Below are 20,390 nucleotides of genomic sequence, written 5' to 3' on the forward strand. Positions count from 1 at the left end.
TTTTTCTTGGGGGGCAATGAGAGTTAAGTGACTTGCCCAGGGTTACTCAGGTAGTAAATGTCAAGTGTCTGAGGTGGGATTTGAACTCAGGTCCTCCGGAATCCAAGGCCAGTGGTCTATCCACTGCACCATGTTTTTGTTATTTTCAGAACTAATGTTCTTTCCATTATAGCCTCCTGGCCCACAGTCCTTGAAATTCACAGGTTGATTTCAAATTGGCAAACTGGATTTCCTTGAAAAGCCACCTCTCCAGGGTAGACAAGTTATCAATTCAACATATATTTTTAAATAGTGTCCAAAATGTGGCCCATGTTTTACAAAAATGAATCAAAACAAACAAAAAACAACAAATGGACAAAATACTTTGGGTTTGTAACACTCATTATACTTTTACCAATTCGGGATAATAATCCAGGTTCAGCAAGGCAATGCTCTCAGTGTTTCTACTTTTTCTAGAGCCTTGGGATCTCAGAAATGTGAGAAAAGAGTTAGACAATGATCAGGAGATGTTGCCAAAATGGTGGCAGAGCCTACTTTCCCAGGGCCTCCCAGAAATGAGCCCAGGCCTGTCACTCAGTGCTTCTTTCTCAACAGTTTTCTGAGTGTCAGGAGAAGTTAAGGGAAGTCAGACGCTCCATGCTTGTAAGCCGAGTCTGCTTCAAGGGACTTGTCAGCAGTTTCTGCCACATTCCATTCCATTATCCCAGAGAAAATGCTGAACAGCTTCCAGCCCAGAACTTAAGAGAATGACAAGGATAGAAATGTGTGGTTGGTGAGTAGAGTAAGAAAGTAACTTTCTTTAGACACAAAGTGTTTTTTTTCTTTAAAGAAGAGAATATTAAAAATAGCAAAAAAAAAAAAATATTCAAAATCCCTCCTACCCCCACCCCAGCTTTCCATTTTTGTGCCTTGGCAGGGGCTGGGCCCCATGTATATGGTATGCATCATCTTTATCTTTCTTCCAACCCCCTCCCTCCCACACTCACTTTTTCTCCCTCCCTCTGTCTCTGTCTTTCTGTGTGTGTGTGTGTGTGTGTGTGTCTCTCTCTCTATGTCTGTGTCTAGCTCTGTCTCTCTTTCTTTGCTGACACATACTAAAACTCTCCCTACCCCACCCCTCACTGCATCAGAAAGTGTCACTACCTATTGGTGGTCAAGAGTCATTTGACCCTGGAAAATCACTTCCCCTCTGTAGCTGTAATCCACTGGAGAAGGAAATGGTAAACCCCATCAGTATCTTTGCAAAGAAAACCCCGTGGAAAGTATTGGTGAGCTATGGGTCATAGGGTAAAGAAGGGTCAGATGCTCCTGAGAGACTGAACAACAACCAACACCCCCTAGGGGACACATTTCCTAGACTTCTCTGAGGTCTGAGCTTTCTTTTTATTTTCAAATCACTTTGAGTAACTATATGGAATTTTTGTTTGTTTGGTGAGTCTGTGTGCTTCCCATTCTCTCTCTAACAATCTCAGCCTTTGGAGAACAAGGGTGAAAACAGACTAGTAGAATCACATGTATAGGTAAAGTGGATTTGAAAAGCCATAACACCTAAAAAAAATAATAGAGGTTTTAACCTGGAATGGCCTCTATGGCAGTCTGGGGAAACCATACTGTTCTTAAATAATTAGTGATGCCAAATTCCAGTTGGAGGTTAGTGGAAGTAAAGATGTTCCCCTCCCCCTTTTACAAGTTCATTGACTGTCTGAAATCTATGAGTATATTGTATTTGTATGTGTGTGTGTGGGGGGGCGGTCTATGGATATCATGCTAAGAATCCCTCCTATAAATGACATAAGTGAATCATTATCAAACCACGAGCCTTAGAATCAAGATGCACTATGCACATGTCAATTATCTCAAATAAACTAGAACACCCTAGTCATTCAGACAAAAAGCCTTGAATTTCCTAAAATGGTTAAATTGTTTGTATCTTTATTGTTTGTACCACTTTTAACACATGATAACAATAGCAAACACTACTAATGATATCTAGCTTAAAGAGCTTTAAGGTTTACAAAATACTTTTACTATACAGTTTCATTTTACCTTCACAATAACTGAGTAGAGTAAATTATATTTATATTCCCATTTTAGAGATGAGAAAACTGAGGCTGAGTGCTGTTGAGTAACTTGTCTAAAGTCACAGCAGCCAAATAAGAGTCTGAGGCTCTACCATGAACCTGTCATCTTATCTTGGACTTCTTCAGACTCTAGGCTACTGGTGTATTTCTATTTAACACATTTTTTCCCTTAAATCTCCTTTAGTTTCCCATTTATTACTTTTTGCATTTGCAATTTTAATGTAAGAATTTTAATTGTAGGTAACTGACTAGAATTAGAATCCCCTGGAAAAGTAAATAAACCTTAAAACTAGCAGATTGGGGTTATGGGAGAGGTAAGGAGGAAATTCAATCCACTCAATTCCTCATTTCCGTTTTTTCTATTTCTTATTTCAATTTCTATTCAATCAACTCCTTTCTTATTTCTTAGAAATGTGATCCCTTCAAACATAAACATAATGATTCAACTTATTTTAATTGACAGAGACTTCACTTTTTTCTTTGTCATCTCGTGCCTAGCATCAGTCCTGTCTCAAAAGAAGTACTTAATAAGTGATTGGTTAAAGGGATTAAAATGACTATTATGCTCTGCTAAAACTTTGATAGAGGATTTTAGTTTTATTTTCTATGGTGCATTAAGTAGGAAAGGGTATCCTTTTTTATTTAACTGAATCATACCAAGAAAATTATATATATATATATATATATATATATATATATACATATCATATATATTATCTTGTTGAGATACTGCAAGGATTTATATTATTTAAATCTACTGGTCACTCATTCTGAGGTGAGGCAATGGCTGAAGACAATATTAATATATTTCTCACACACACACACACACACACACACACACACACACACACACACACACACACTTCAAATTTCTGGATCTCTTTCTAAGTTTTCAGCTGTCAACATTGACACAGTAGCAGTTTCTGCCCAGAGCAACCGAATGTCAAAGCTGTTTCTTCTTACTTGCCTAGTTCTGATGTGATCATGCTGAGGTCTGTGAATATTATTGCTCTCCTAGCTCCCTGGGCTAGCTAATCCATGCCTCACTTTTCTTTTCTTTTCTTTTTTTTAATAATAAAAGTATTTTATTATTTTCTAGTTACATGTAGAGATAGTTTTCAACATTTGTTTTCATAAGATTTCTAGTTTCAAATTTTTTTCTTTCCCTCCCCTCCCTCCCCCCTCCCCAAGACAGCAAGCGCCTGATATAGGTTACATATGTACCATCATATTAAACATATTTCTGCATTAGTCATGCTGTGAAAGAAGAATCAGAGCAAAAGGGAAAAAAATCAAAAAAGAAAAACAAAAAAAATAGAAATCATATGGTTCAATCTGCATCTAGATTCCACAGTTCTTTCTTCCTGAATTTGGAGAGGATTTTCCATCATGGAAACTTTGGAACTACCTTTGTCCATTGTATTGCTGAAAAGATTCAAGTCTATCACAGTTGATTAAGACACAATGTTGCTGTTACTGTGTACAATGCTCTCCTGGTTCTGCTCATCTCACTCAGCATCAGTTCATGTAATTCCTTCCAGGTTTCTCCAAATTCTGCTTGCTCATTTTTTCTTACAGCACAAAAGTATCCCATTACATTCATATGCCACAACTTCTTCAGCCATTGCCAATTTATGGGTATCCCCTCAATTTCCAAATCATAACTCACTTTTCTCATTGGGAAAGTTAAGTCTAAATTTTCTGAGTTACCTTTCAAGAATGATGTACAAAACACATAAAACTTGAAAACTTTTTTTTGTTTTTGTTTTTGTTTGTTTTTCATTTGTGTCCAACTCTTTATGACCCCATTTAGGGTTTTCTTGGCAAAGATACTAGATTTGCCATTTCATTCTCTAGCTCATTTTTCAAATGAGAAACTGAGACAAAAAGGATTAAGTGACTTATTCAGGGCTTCACAGCTATCAAAAGTCTGAGGCCAGATTTGAATTCAGAAAGATTCTTCCTGACTTCAGGCCTAAAACATTATTCACTGCATCAACTAGCTTCCCCTTTTGTATACTATAGGGATTTGTGATTTCATTAATATCAGTTCTCCCAGTTGAAGATAATTTTTGTACCAATGCATGTCTGTTACTTCTTTGCAAATATGTTCAGTGCTTTGTATTTAAATAGAAAAATAACATAGTCTCTTTCATTAAGGACCCTACATTCTAGTATGTAGATTCTATCTATCTATCTATCTATCTATCTATCTATCTATCTATCTATCTATCTATCTATCTGCCTGGCTGTTGGCCAGTCTATCTGTTGGTCTTCCTTCCTTCCTCCCCTTGACCCATCCATCCATCCATCCATCCATCCATCCATCCATCCATCCATCCATTCATTCATCCATCCATTCATCCATCTATCTCCTATGTGAGATCCAGGAAGCAATTGCTTCCCAAGAGCAATTTGATGACTATTCTCTGACAAACAGAAGGCCATGGGAAGCAGGAGGGAACAGGAGAACAAAGGAGGCAGGGGCAAGATATTTAGATTGTCCTAGTAACCTGTAGGAGGACTACATGGAATCAACCTATTGATCAACAAGTATTTATTAAAGGCCTACTGTGTATCAAGCACTGAGTGTATAAGTACAATTAGTGAACCTATCACTTCTTGTAGTGAACTTAGACTCTAAAGTTATTAGCTTTAAGCCATTAATGCTTCAAACTGTGCTGCGGCTTTTGGGACACATAGACACAGAACACTTAAATCTGAGGTTTGGAAAGCAGGGCAGCAGCAGACAGGGAATTAGGCAAAGCTTCAGGCAGAATGTGGTATGGAGCTGAATATTCAAGGAAGAAGAACTCTGTGAGGCTGAGATAGAAAGGGAAGCATATTGAGCAAGGGAAACACAAGGTCAAAGGCAAACAATTGGAAGTGTTGTGTGGAAAGAACACACAGAAATATAGTTTGGCTGGATCTCAGATCACAGGAGGTTGAATAATGTCCAATATGTCTGGAAAAAAATAGATTGGGGACTGGCTTTGGAGGGATTTAGAAGCTAAAAAGAGGCCTTTATTTTGATCTTGTAAGTAATAGAGAAATATTAGAGATGATGGAGTAGCAGGTCTGGATGGCATTTTGTCAGCTATGTGTAGAATGGACTGGAGTGGGGGGGGCAGCTAGTTGGTGCAGTGGATAAAGCACTAGCCCTGGATTCAGGAGGACCTGAGTTCAAAAGCAGCCTCAGACACTTGACACTTACTAGCTGTGTGACCCTGGGCAAGTCACTTAACCCTCATTCCCTGGCCTCCCCTCCCCCCACCAAAAAAAGAATGGACTGGAGTGCAGAGACATAAAACAAGGAAGCTGAGAGGGAATGAGGGAATGAATGGGGTAAATTGAGTTTTCATTTATTGTTGTTTAGTCATTTCCATTGTGTCTGACTCTTTACGACTCTTGGTGACTCTATTTGGACTTTTCTTGGCAAAAGTTACTGGAATGGATTTACCAGATTTAAGGTAAACTGGGATAAGTGACTTGCTCAAGGTCACATAGCTAGTAAATGTTTGAGAACAGATGTGAACTCAGATTTTTCTCACAGGTAGGTGGCATAGTGTATGCCCCACCAGGCCTGGAGTTAGGAAGATCTGAGTTCGAATTTGGCCTCAGGAACATACTAGCTCTGTCACCCTGGGCAAATCACTTAATCCTGTTTGTCTCAGTTTCCTCATTTATAAAATGAACTGGAGAAGGAAACCACAAAACACTTCAGTAACTTTGCCAAGAAAACCCCAAATGAGGTCTTGAAGAGTCGGACACAACTGCGCAACCACAGCAACAACTTATTTATTTCAAGCTCAGAACTCTATCTACTGTATCACCTAGGGTCTTGGGACACCTTGGCTTCAGGGATTAGTACTGAGCTTAGCATTGTGGGGAGGGTATCTCTGGCAGTCCCTTCCATACTTCAGGCAGGTCTTGGTTCCAAATCAAAGGATAGGAACTACAATTTATGCATTTTGGTCCCTCTGAGCCCAGTAGAATGTAAATCCCCAAGGGCAGAGACTGCCTAGTTTTTGGATTTGGGGCCTAGTCTACTGCCTGAAATATGGTACCTGCTTGATACATGTTTGTTGAATTGGTCTGAACATCGTTAAATTATGGGAGCCACTGTAGTACTACTCAAATTGGGATTGGCCATTGCTTTTATATTGATTGTCATAATTATCCCTTACTCAAACCCCAAAGGATGATGGACAATCATCCATTGTTTATAAAAAGAAAACATCTTCACAAAGTAACATCCATATTCTGATGCTGCTCTACCAAGTACTGAAGAGAATACACAATTGAACACAAAGACATCTGGAATTCAGTCTAAAATAATCAGAGTTTCACAGAATGAGAAGCACAGAATGTCCAGTGGGCAGAAATCTCCAGGGACCTCTAATCCAACCTATTCATGATGCAGAATTCCATCTGAGATGCCTATCCCTGAATGCTGGCGTCCTTTCTTTGTTGGTGGTGGAAGGGAGTGGTGGTGAAGAGGTGGTTAGAATAAGATAAGTAGGAGGCTAAGACTAAAGCATTCCCACCCCTTGCTATACAATGGCAGCACATTGTCACTCAAATTAATTGGTGAATTCATAGAACATCCTCTAATGACAAGGACAAATACTGGGCGTTATTGTATGTTACCTTGGAGGCCTTTTGAAACCCGGATTTCTCCTGCTGAAAAATGATAAGTGGCCCTTCTACTGTGTCTTCAACACCAGGGTCACAAAGCATCTTCCATTCTAATAAAAAATAGTAATATTTTACCTGTGCTGGGCCATTAGAAATAACTCTCCTGATCTGTGTGTTCATGGCCCCTTAGGAGGCTTTCATCCACCTCCCTTCTATGGCTTCAGGCTTCTCTGGCTCCTCAGCTTCCCTTCTCTACTCTCCATATTTTCTCCCACATCATCAGTCAATTCCTTTTCTCCTACAGAGGAGCCAAACTGAGTGTCTTCCTGTGTCTTTGTGCCATATCCTGCATTAATGTCCAGAGATGGAATTGACCAGGTGAGAACCAAGGAAGATCTGGAGATTCTGTATGGATCAATAGCAGTTTCTCTGGAGCAAGACTGTCTGATGAAAGCTTCTGTTAGGAGCTGAGGGATGTGCCAGGGATAGGCAGAAGAGGCACTGGGGAAAGGGCCACTTCAGGAGATATGAGATCTTGGGGGTAGAGAGAAATATCTATCCCAGAACATAAAAAAGCACTAACCCTTGAAATCCAGCACAAAGAACACCTAAGGGGTACTTCATAAGGATACTATATAAAAGGATAAAAAGGTTTCTAAAGGGCTTTCAGTTGCCCCTTTGCTCCTTACACATATGCCCTACTAGCTTTATATGTAAGATTTGAGCCTAATTTCCCCATGGATTCTGTGAAATGGGAGAATGCACCCTTAGTTTACACTGGGGTATTCTAGGGAGTGGGAGAGCAACCACCCTTACCATGTGTTCTCATTAAATCCATTTTTAAAAAAATTAAAACTAACTGATGTTTTATGATTGATTGGCAGTGGGGAGCACATGAGTAACAACCTTAGCCTATCAGCTTCAATTAGAATTCTACATGGAACAGTATTCATCTGCTCTCTAGGTACCTGAGAGGCCATGTTAATGGGATATGGAAGAGTAACCTGGGGTCAAAGAATCAACTTATTTTGATGGGATTTGGTAAAGATTTTAAGGAATGTTTTTCCCCCTCTTTTTTTGTCACTGATATTTTGATGGTTCTATAATCACTGATTTAGTTCAATTAATCTCAGTTCCAAGAAATTCAATTGAATTTAATATGCAATTATTACACATGATTATGTGCAAACCACTGTGCTAGGTCCTGAGGAAACAAAAATAAAACTGATACCACCTCTCCTTTCAGGTACCTTCCATTGTATTGGAGAATGCAAGCCATCAGTATTTTGTCATTGTTTTCCTATAAATTCCCCACATGTGTGCAACATTCAATATCTTGGGGCAAACAGGTAGATCACAAACATTGACTAGGTTCTTAATGTGTTCTAGGTACTATGCTAAGCCTTGGCATCTCTCCAGCATACTATGTTATATTACATCATATCACATCATATAACATTATATCATATTGCTATGTTAATTGTATTGTGTTATATTAATTAACATTATATAGTTTAGAGTGGAACTCACTGATTATCTCTCAATATATGATCTACCTACTGGCCTTTTCAGTCATATCCATATCTATTTATCCCATAAAGAATGTATCTCATTTTCTAAGCATTCTGCTCCTATAACTTTTACTAAAGATATGAAAGGCATACATATTACCCTAAATTGGGAGTAGGTTAAAGGTATAGCCTTCCATTTGAAAATATACCTGTGCTAATGTCTCCTTTCCACTAAAAATCCATTAATACAATGTTATGATTTTCATGCTTGTCATTCCTTATATTAGAGATATAACCAGTGGGGGGCAGCTAGGTGGCGCAGTGGATAAAGCACCAGCCCCAGATTCAGGAGTACCTGAGTTCAAATTCGGCCTCAGACACTTGACACTTGACACTAGCTGTGTGACTCTGGGCAAGTCACTTAACCCTCATTGCCCCGCAAAAAAAAGAAAGAAAGAAAGAAAGAAAGAAAGAAAGAAAGAAAGAAAGAAAGAAAGAAAGAAAGAGATATAACCAGTGGAGCTGATTTACTCCATAATGCAGGCTTGCTAAACTAGATTTTTCTCACCTTTAATTTGGATTGTTTTACTGCCATCTACAAGGACGGCAGCAAGACAGAACCAGTTTGGTATGTAGTAAAGATCCAAACCAAAAGGTGCAGAACAAATAATGACCTCAGAGTTCAGCATGGCAATGAGAGTTTCCACAAGCATAATCCTCAGAAAACTACCTTGGGAGTTTCAGTCTTATTTTCTTTGATTGTTGAAGCAATAAGCCATGATAGTCAGGGAGTTCTGAATTTAAAGCTCTTAAATTTAAAAGAGAGTCTGGGTAAATCACTAAGATCTACCTAACCTCAGTTTCCTCATATGTGAAATGGGGATAATAGTAGCACCAATCCCACAGGGCTGCTATGAAGATCAAATGAGAAAAACTTTTTAAAGATTATTGAATACCATAAAGCAGTATTTAAATACTAGTTATTATTGTTATATTTTTCTTAGAAGTGTACAACGTTGATCACAAAACAGACACACAACTCATTAAATTTCTGAAGTTCTAAACAAAGGAAAAAAAGTGGATTTTTTTTGGTTAAATTATTGTTGTAACTTAATCACATTAGAATAAAAAATAACAAAGTAAACATAATCTCAGTCAATGGATTAGAAAATCATTATGAGGAACTATATTAAAAGAAAACACACCATTGTATAGTGGGTAGAAAGTTAGCCAGAGTAGGGAAGATAGGTTCAACTACCTTCTTTGTTGCTTATTGGTTGTTTGACTTAGAGTAATTCATTTAACCTCTTAGTGCCCTCACCCTCCGCCCCCACCCCTCCCAGGTGATTCTCTAAGACTGTATAGAGAAGGATCTAATCTGCATTGATGAAGAAAATCCTTCACTTGAAACTCAATGTTGCAATGAAATCATCATTAGTCTGGTTAAAAAAATTTATCAAGTTTGGTCTTGATTCCTCAGAGTTAACTGACTGTCCCTGCAAAGCAGATACTTACTGGATCATCTGGGTTGTACTGGATGACATATTCTATTTGTCCATTGGGGCCGTCATCTATGTCTGTGGCTCCATTATCTCCGGAAAACCCTGTGAATATGGTGGTTCCCACTGGTGTAAGCTGAAAAGAAATAAAACAAATAAAAATGAAGACCTCAAAATTCCACATCTATACTGAGCCTGAAATATTGAGCTATAATCACCTCTGTGTGTAATCAAAGTAGGCAGCTACTCATGTATTGTGATTGGAAGCATAACAAATGGCATTTTTGGCCAACGGTATCATTCAGGTGAGTTCAGTATAGTCTCTGGCACCTGAAGCATTCCTTGGATTTAAGCTGCTGGATGCTAGTAGCTAAATGGATATATTATACTTCCTCAGTCATTCTTTAATCTGTTAGCATTTTGATGATTGGACACACGCACACCTGTTGGACTCCTCTCTTCCTTAAATGATTTTGTTATGTTTATATGAAAACTTAAATTTCATACATTGAATAGTCATGGGCTCCTTTCTATTATAATCAATCAATAAACATTTGAGTAGCTACTATGTGCCAAGAACTTTACTAAACACTGGAGATACAAAAAGAGGAAAGCATTCATTGTTGCTTTCAAGAAACTTATAAAGCAGAGAAGCCTAAGTGAGTGATATTGACACACTATTCTGATCCCCTAAAAAAAGAGTTTGGATGATCCATTTTGTTGGAATGATTTATTTTCAGGAGATTAAGAGTAGCAAGCTAATGTTCTCTTTCTACCAAATAAATCCCCTTTTATGCAGAGTCGATGAAAGACAGAGATTTCTAGAAATCAATATTCATACTCTGGACTGGTGGTAGTTTCCAAGTCTCTACAATTTTAGATTTTCATCATCTGCAGCTGCCACCCCATCTTTGAAGGCATGAAAAGGACATTCAAATGGGCCTTTAAGTCCTTCCCACATAAATCTGGATAAACTGCCTTACAGTCAAGGGTCGATTTTTATTTTCTTTTGACAGAATGGTCTTATTTTGTTATTGGTGTTTTATTAAAAAAGAAAATAAAAATATGAGAGTGAATGTACTGTGGTCCTTAATAGGTTTGTGTATGTGGAAGCCTGTCTTAAAAAAAAAAAAAAAAGAATGTACCAATGGCCCACTCATCCATGCCTTGAGTTTTTGATGCTATTTTTGCCCATAAATCTAAAGATTTTTGTAAAAGTAGGATTAGATATTTAAACCATTCAAATTAAACCACAAACTGTGTCTACTATCTAGTGTGCTTTTTAAAAAAATGTCATTTGGCAAAACAGGACAAAAAATATTCTGAAATCCTGAAATTAGACACCAAGTGATTGGACCCTTGCCAGACATCAGCCTGAGGTGACAATCTCATCTGAATCCTGAAAAGAATCTTATTGTAATCTCTCTATTGTTGGGATGTTTATTTATTTTTAAAATTCCTTGACCCAGGCCTATTGTCAAAATAATGTGGTTATTTTGTTTCTTTTCCAATAAAACAAGAGTGAGGACCACAAACCCATCTCTTTGTTTTATTTTCTTCCTTGGGAAAAGAAAAACAATGACTTTTATATGCCTTGTTCCCTGCTTCTCCAAAGAAGTAATCTGAGGATTAGAATTAATCTCTCTAGTGTTTTCTTTTGTTTTTTCTTCTTGGGGGGAAATTGGCAACATCAACATTATTTTAGGCAGTTTGAATGTAGTGTTACAACATAGAATTAAATCAGAAAGATCAATACAGTTGTATGTTTCAACAGAATTGTTTTTTTCACACTGTGATTTGTCTGCAAAGTCTCTTTTTTTCTCAATGACTTGAACTCCAATATGGCATTCATCCTCGGCTTTTGGAATGCTATGGCAGGTTGGAGTATTCTGGAGATAGCTCAAATAAATTTCCAGAAATAGCCTCTGTTGGATTTATCAAAACAAAAGTAGCTAAGTACAGAGGGAGAGGCTTCTTTCTAGTAGTCTTTCTACTTGGTGATACATTCCTTGGCTATGGTAACCTGCAAATCAATTTATTGTACTTCATTTGTTTTTGTTGTTGTTGGATTTCTGACCTATACCCTCCCTCACCAGAACTACTGGTACTTTCTTCATCTGTCTTGTAACTATTTCTATATGCCAATATATGCATGTGATGTCTCCATTTATTGATAGTTCATTGACCTGAGAAACTATTATTATTATTTACTTTTATACCCCTAGTGCATCACACAATGCCCATGATTGCCTAGAATTTATGTGGTATTTACCAATGTAGCATGGTTTCACTTTTTCAGGGGAAAGAATTCTGAGATAGTTGGAATGTCTCTTTTCTCTGCCATCATTGTTAGGCTCCACCAGCTATGTTTCTTTCCTAGTGATGACCAGCAAGTTCAATTTAGTAACTTGACATTGATTATCTTTTACAAAGAAAGCTTTACTTCAGGGCTCTCACAATAACAAACATGCAGACATTCTCCCTCAGCACCTGCCAGTTACATTCTCCCCTACACTGGCCTTGGTCTCTGGGGGGGGGGGGTAGGCTCTGAACTTAGCTCAATTAGTCACAGAAAATTCCTGTCCAGATGCAGTTCGACTGATACCATTTGAGTCCTTCAGTTAGGCTGGCATCATGAAATGGGGTCCCTGAACCCTCTGACATTAATACTGGATATAAAGCCTAGCCTATAATTGACTTACAGTTGCCTGTAACATGCCAAAGTTTGATGATCCTCCTCACTTCATTGTGTTAAGGCTAAAATTCTAGCTAAACTGTCTAAAATATCTAATGAGTGGTCTCCAATAAATTATAAACTTTAGCAAGAGTTAGACTTTTAAGTATTTATCAAGGAGAATAAGAATTTGGTAAAGAGAGAGAGAAAGGCCTAGATTCATCTATCTATCCAAGGGAGAGCGCATTCCTAGCTCCCCTCTCTGCCAGAGTCCTAAGGAAAAAGCCCCAGAGTGCCAGGCTCCTCCTTCTTCCTGACACAAGCAAATGTCACTTCCTGACACCAAAGAAAAGGTGCATGGTCTTGCCCTCAAAGACCTTCACTTCATGGGCAGAGCTCTTCTACAGTAAGTCTCCAGCAGGTGGTGTCATTCCAATCATTACAATTGGATCAATGAAAACCCTCAGAAATGAATGAAACCAAGAGACCATAGTTCTAATTAAGAAGTCTAGCTGACTGCTTCCATAGCTAATCAAAAAACCTTTTCTTCAACCCACAGATAACCAGCTGTAGCCAGTGATGAAATGTCCACACTTGTTCCAGTCTCTCCAAGATGCTTTACTTTACATGAGATCATGATCCTCTTGTATCATCTGCCTACCATCTTCCACTTAAATGTACCATCTGAGCTACTGGATGGGCTATGCCATGTACCAGATACCCATTGTACCACCATGTGCACCTGCTGTATCACTTGATTGAATTCAAGTTCTTTGAGGTCACAGCCTGTTTCATTTCTGTCTCTATATCTTCAGTATCTACTCCAATTTCTGGAATATCATAGGTGCTTAATAAATACTTGTTGATTCATGTATAGGTAGATATGCATGAGTCTGGGTGCCTTTATATATTTGTGTACGAGCTTGTCTTGGCCAATGTGAGGGTTAGTTAAACTGGGCAGGCCTCGATAGAAACATTAGCCTTGACATCTCAGGTAATGATGTCAAGATTCATTTTCTCTTCCCTATGTGAACAAAGAGATGCCATGGGGGTGGGGGGAGAGTCATTGTATTCACTGAAGACATTGCTTGTCCTTGTAGGTATTTATTCCAAATCTAATTAAAAACATCCAATATCTGTGATTTCATTGCATGGGGATGCTCTCCATGGACACACATTCCTCTTTGTTATGGAGATTAGAGTTTCCATTGATGAAAAATGTGCTACCTTACAGCTAACCTGTTCTATGGCTTATGTAGACGCAACTAGGCTAGACCTTGGGCCAAATGCATTTAGTTCTCACCATGCCTACATGTTAGTAAGACCAAGCAAAACTTACCCTGCATTGACATAGTCTTAACAGTTTGTTTTTACCTAACAGTTCCTATTTATATTATGAGGAACTAGACACAATTCAATATTTGTCAAGTAGTTAATATGTGCAAAGCAGCACTCAGCAGTACTGGTACTAGGGGATATACAAAGGTTAAATCAGAAATGAGCTTTAGCCCAAAAGCAAATAGCCCTAATTGAAAACAAAGGACCAGAGGTAAAGTGGGACCAGAGCTAAAGAGAGAGGGCAATCGATGGCTTCTTAGCATTTTTGACCTCTACTGCCCTATATGTGTGAGGAGGTCGCATCTGCACATACACACACAGAGCCCCAAATATAATCTGCTAAATTGACCTTTAGTAAATCTCTGTTTCAAAGGTTCAGTAATTCGGTTTGGTTCCACTCATTTATTTAACACCTATTTGTGCCTATGTATGCCGCACTGGGTACGAAAGGACAACAACAACAAAAAAACCCATGCCCTTCCTGTAGCTTGTATCCACTGTGGGGGATTTACTATTCACAGATATCATTAAACACACAATAATATGAAGAGGGAGAGAGTATTAGGAGGGGGAGAGATGATCAGTAAAGTCTTCCTGCGGACAGTCGGATGTAGTTTGAAACTTAAAAAAAAAATTCCAAGAGGTTGGTGGAGATATGGGAGTGTGGTCCTGGGGTGAAGTCTGTTGCAGGACATGTACATGTTCAAGGACGTGGAACTCTTAGAGGGTAAGTTCAGAGAGGAGAAAGTAGTCCTGTTTGGCACAAACCTAGAAGGCCTGAAAGCAGAGTAATGTTAGCTCCAATGAGCAATGTGGGCTTTGGTTAGGTCATGAAGAGATTTTAACGCCAGGCTAAAGAGTCTTTTTTTTTCCTAGAGGCGATATCACTCTTGTCTACTTCTTTGCAGTGCAGACAATGGCCACAGACTTAAGGTGTTAACAGCATGGCGCTAAGGAAACAGTCCAAGGTCCTGGCTTGATAGCTTGATATGGGAACAATCAAACCCATTGTGTTCTCTTTAGTTAATACAGAGGAAACTCTGAGCAGGTGTTTCAAATTCATGACATTGATTAGTAAGATCCAGGTGGGATTCCCTCTGCTAAGGGTAAAATAAAGCAACAAAAATCTCTCAAAGAACTTGACCATCAGTTAACTAAGGGAGCATAGTCCTAGGTAAAGAGCCCTGGAACCAAAGCCACAAGAGACTGAATTCAAATCTCAATTTGGAACTGATTTGTGAGCCTGACAAATCACTTCTCTCTAAACCTTAGTTTCTCTATTTGCAAATGAAATTGAGATCACCTTAAAGGTCTTTTCTACAATTAGAACTCGGAAATGCCTGAAATGTCCAGTTTTGATTATATGTACTCTCTGGTCACCAGGACCAAAAAGCCCATACCTCCCAAGCCTCTAGTGCTACAAAGGAAACATAAAAGCAGAAACCCAATCGATAGAACTTTTTGTTTTTTTATTAAAAGGATATTTCACTTCACAAGCTCTGAAGTACAGAAACAATTCTAGGTGTAGGGAAATTTTTTTTGTTCAGTAAAAGAGGAAATGAAATTGCAATTTGATGTAACAATGGGAGATTATATAGTACACAGGTGACTTGTTTTGAACATATCTTGAACTTGAATTAAAGTGAGTAAATAAAGTCAGTCTTTCTCTCTCTCTCTCTCTCTCTCTCTCTCTCTCTCTCTCTCTCTCTCTCTCTCTCTCTCTCTCTCTCTCTCCCTTCCTCTTTCTATTTCTCTTCTTTTTCTGTGTCTCTTTCAATGTCTGCATCTGTCTCTGGATCTCTTTGTCTCCTTTCTTTCCTCTCTCTATCTCTGGCTCTATCTCTCTCTGGCTCTGTGTGTCTCTCTGTCTCTGTCTCTTACTCTCAGAGAGATATGCAGACACCCCAAAGTCCAATAATTATTCATGAAATTCAATTTTTCAAACTGAGTTTCATTATTCATTTCCCAAATGCTCTGTTTGCATATATTTATCTGGCAAAATATATAATTAACAGAGTAAGGGGGCTTCATGGGCATATCTACATATACCTTTAGGCTGATTGTCCCCTGTTGGTTGACAGTGAGACAAGCTCAAAACTTACCTTCCTTCTGTTTGGGAGGTAACAATCAGAAATCCTACACCTCAAAACTATGTACTCCCTGAGTCTCTGGCTCTGACAGGGAGGAAAGAATATAATGAGTATATGGCAAGAATATTAACCCAGAGCCATCTGTAGCCTAGAAGAGATGGATAAATTAAAAGTTATGAGGGCAGCTAGGTGGCGCAGTGAATAGAGCACTGGCCCTGGAGTCAGGAGTACCCGAGTTCAAATCCAGCCTCAGACACTTAACACTTCAAGTCACTTAACCCCAACTGCCTCACTAAAAAAAAAAAAAAAAAAAAAAAAAAAAAAAAAAAAAAAAAAGTTATGAGTGATAATTGATTCAATTCAAAAAACCTTAAGTAAGGACCTATTCTCTGCAGGACTCTGTGGCAGGTGGTAGAAACACAAAAGACCACAAGAAAGCTACCCCTCCATCAAGCAGCTTACAGTCCCCTGGAGGCACATGCATATAGATATATATTGAGCCTATGCAACAGATGTAAAATAATTTTAAGAAGGCGAAGCTCTGATACTTTGGAGGAGCATGTTGTCATGAGGTGGCACAAGAGGTGGCACCTGAACTATGTTCTCACAAAATCGAGGGATTTTCTGAGTTTGGAGTGAAGGAAGAAGCATGTTTTAGACATGGGGCACTTCCTGGTCAAAGGAAAAGGGGTAGCATATAGCACATTTTGAATGAGGAACAGTCATCTGCTGTTATTAATGAAACCAACAGAAGTATCTCTGCTCCCAGCACAGTTTTTAATCTGTAACCTTGGCTGTTACCTGTTCGCTGTTTATTTATCCATCAGTGCCTGAGAATGGATGGCAGGGCACTGGATCCAGAAGCATGTGTCTTGCATTCAGTTCTCATTCTCTGATATATCCTTCCTGCCTCTGGTGTACCATGAGGAGGAAAACAAAAGTAACAAGTCCAGAGAATAAATATGAAGCAAGCTCAGATACCTTTGTAAATCCTTAAGGGAAACATTGTGTTTTTGATATTTTATTTCATCAGAGATTTAGAGATGGAAAGAACCTTCAAGGCTATTGAAACCACCTCAACCCGCTTTAACGATTAGGAAACAGAGGCACTTTGGCATCAAATGACTCGTCCAACTTTACATAGTGAATATCTGTAGTTGTATTTCCTGTTCATATTTTCTTCTCTCACTTCTAAAGGCCAAGTTCCTTTTGGGTTCATCAAGAAAAAGCAAACCCAATCATAGAGAGAGAAAAACAGAATATTTAAAGTAAAATGGAATCATTGGGGTGTAGTAACAAGGGCTAGGAATCAGATGATTTGGGTATGAATAATTTTCTGTTTTACTCTATGTGTGAACATCAATCACTTCCAAATCAATTCTCTAGGGCTCCATACTTTGTAAAAGGAGTGTGTTAAATGAGATGATTCTTCAAGTCTCTTCTACCTTTAAGTCTTACCCTCCTAAAAAATATTTCTCCCATTTAGTGAATTGCCGTTTTCTATCACATGCTGGTTAAGAAAGGAGGCTTTCTTGTGATATGTGCTTTTTAGTCCAAAATGGTTTCTTCTGCCTCCGTATCTACATAGGACACATATATTTAAGTTGTTGCTTGAAAACATTGTTTTGACCACAGAGAAAGCTGTGGAAAGGTAACCTAGAGCATAAGCTTGACTCATTGGAAAGCCAGGGGGAATAGTGGGAAATTATAAATCTTAAATCTGGCTCTGACTGCACCAAGATTCTATCTTTCTTGATTCCAGCATTTCTCTTCTCTTTTCTAATGTACACCCACATGCTCCTATTCCTCCCCACCCCCAATTCCAGTTCTTTACTTGAGATCAGGTAGGTGACACAGTGCATAGAGTGCTTGACCTGGAATCAGGAAGGACCAGAAAGACCCTGGGCAAATCACTTAACCTTGTTCACCTTATTTCCTCATCTGTAAAATGAGCCAGAAAAGTAAATGGCAAAACCTTCCAATACCTTTGCCAAGAAAACCCCAAATTATGTCACAGATAGTGGACACAACTGGATAATTGTTGAACAACAACAAATTCCTAAGCTTCTAGTCTCTCCTCAACCTCTTACCACTTGGCTTCCAATCTCACTGAAATTGAATTAATAGTACCCTAATCACTAAGTCTAGATGCTGAGCTTCTTTTCAGACTCCAGCTCTTCTGGTCTGGACTTCCACCTCCTCTTTCCTCAATCACTAGCAATCTTTCTTCTCCTCTTTCAGCAGATGAAACCTGGTCTCTCAAGAGTCATGGATGATGAATATATTAGCCTCTTCTCTCTTCTCATCATACTTGACCTCATAATATTTTCTCTGCTGAAACCCTTGCTTCAGAATAGTCTCTCTTCCCTCACTCTCTTCAATTTCCTCTTGTCACTCTAACTACTTACTACTCTCTAACTACTCTACTGCTTCTCTGGCACTGGCTCTGACTCTTTGCCCTTTGTCTTGAATAAGGGCATTCCCCAGCCCTCTGTCCCCATCTCCCTTTTTAATCTGTAGAGTTACTTCACCTCTTAGGCAAACTCTAGAAGAGTAAAGGCTGCAAAAAATGTTCAGGTCAGCATTAGGCAATGACATTTCATTGGGGCAGTTCCCTCCAGCAATGAAATCAAAGGTCCATTCCCCCAAAAAACCAATAGTGAATGACATTTAGATAAAGTTTTAAGGTTATTAAGTACTTTAGGGGTATTCTCTCATGTAATCCTCATGACAATCCTCTGAAATAGATATGACAGTGATTATTATAAAGGTCACTTTATAAGTGAGGAAACGGAGTCTCAAAAAAGTTAATGTGTTCATCATCCCCCAGCTACTTTATGTGAAAGGCACAGGTCATATCAAGATTTTCCTTGACTCCAAGACCACTACATAGACAGCCTCCTTCAATTCTATCCCTTGGAAAAATTATATTACACCATGAATTCAAATACTTTTCTATAAAAAGATGACACCTATTTTGATTTCTTCATTTCTGACCTATCTCCTGAGCCTTCCTTCATTCTCTTTTTGTTGTTGTTTTTGTTTTTGAGTGAGGCAATCGGGGTTAAGTGACTTGCCCTGGGTCACACAGCTACTAAGTGTTAAGTGTCTGAGGCCAGATTTGAATTCAGGTACTCCTGACTCCAGGGCCAGTGCTCTATCCACCACACCACCTAGCTGCCCCTCCTTCCTTCATTTTCAATTGGCCTAGTAGATGACTTCCCACCAGGACCTAACTCAATATATACAAACTAGAGCTTGTTACCTTTCCACCAAATCTTAATACTTCACTATTTTGATCACTCAAATCAGTGTTCAACCATTCTCACATGTTCAAAACCTTGGTTTTCTCTAATTCTTCTGCAGATGATGTTGTGGTTCAGATCAAGGAAGATCTTGGTTTACATCTTCCCTCTGGCATATATTGGCTCTGTCTGTGATCCTGCAAATCACTTAACTCTTCAGTTTTCTACACCACAAATAGAAACGGGGGCATTAAGTCATATGTGAGAGTCTGTTCAGACAAATTGAATTAGTAAGCTACATATTATTATTACCTATGTTCTATTGTATTTTTGTTTTATTTAGTTAAATATTTCCCAATTACATTTTAATCTGAAAAGCTGTAATTGATAGTGTTGTGGGACTCAAGATGTAATTTGCTGCATATTTTACATCTCTGCTCTAGACATCTCTCAGCTTATAAGGTACAGAGAAAGGACCGACGTTCACCAGTGAAGGGATATTCTTCATTAAAGACTTCCTTAGATCCATTAAAGCACAGTTCCATCCCTAGTTCTAGACTTTCCTTCCCTATTGCCTCTATTTTATAATCACTAACCAAATCTTACTAATTCCATTTTCCCCAACTATCCAGCTTTCACCTAACCATTGCACCAGCATTTATCCCTGTACAAAGTCTTATTTTCAGAACAGAATCTAATGAAGGATCATTAGCTATTAGGCTTCATGGTTCTCAATAAGAAAAATCAAATTGGGTCTGTGCAAATGGTTATCCAAGGCCCATATGAATCTATGTCCCCAATCCTAACTTAGACACTTATTCACAAGGGTCATGTTGGACAAAATGATCCATCTCTCTGTCTCATTTTATGCATCAATATAAAGGTGGCCCTAGGGGGCAGCTAGATGGTGCAGTGGATAAAGCATCAGCCCTGGATTCAGGAGGACCTGATTTCAAATCTGGCCTCAGATACTTGACGTTTACTAGCTGTGTGACCCTGGGCAAGTCACTTAACCCTCATTGCCCCCCCCCCCGCCAAAAAAAAAAAAAGAAAAAGAAAAAGAAAAGAAAAGAAAATGAAAAGGTGGCCCTGTTACTTTTCCAGGTGAATCCACTCATTGTCACCTTTTTTTTTTTTGAGATTAACCCCTTTTCATATCTACTGACTCTCCTTAATCTGTATTATCACCTTATATTACTATTATTCCCTTCCCTGCTCCTATAAACATAGTTATATCTCCCCCATACAGAAGGAAAAAAACAACTTTTAATTCTACAATCCCTTATTGCTGTTGTCCTATATCTCTTTTTCCCT

General features: G+C 38.6%; 1 protein-coding gene across 1 annotated transcript in view; it reads right to left on the reverse strand.

Moving 5' to 3' along the window:
• The window catches only part of PCDH15 (protocadherin related 15), a 2,141,593-nt gene that overhangs the window by 558,182 nt on the left and 1,563,021 nt on the right, over positions 1-20,390 (reverse strand). The window contains exon 10 of the mRNA XM_043982395.1: positions 9,746-9,865. Within this exon, the coding sequence (XP_043838330.1) occupies positions 9,746-9,865 (120 nt within the window). The remainder of the gene's footprint in view (positions 1-9,745; positions 9,866-20,390) is intronic.

The sequence above is a fragment of the Dromiciops gliroides genome, chromosome 2 (genome assembly GCF_019393635.1).
Source record: "Dromiciops gliroides isolate mDroGli1 chromosome 2, mDroGli1.pri, whole genome shotgun sequence".
NCBI classification, from domain to species: Eukaryota; Metazoa; Chordata; class Mammalia; order Microbiotheria; family Microbiotheriidae; genus Dromiciops; species Dromiciops gliroides.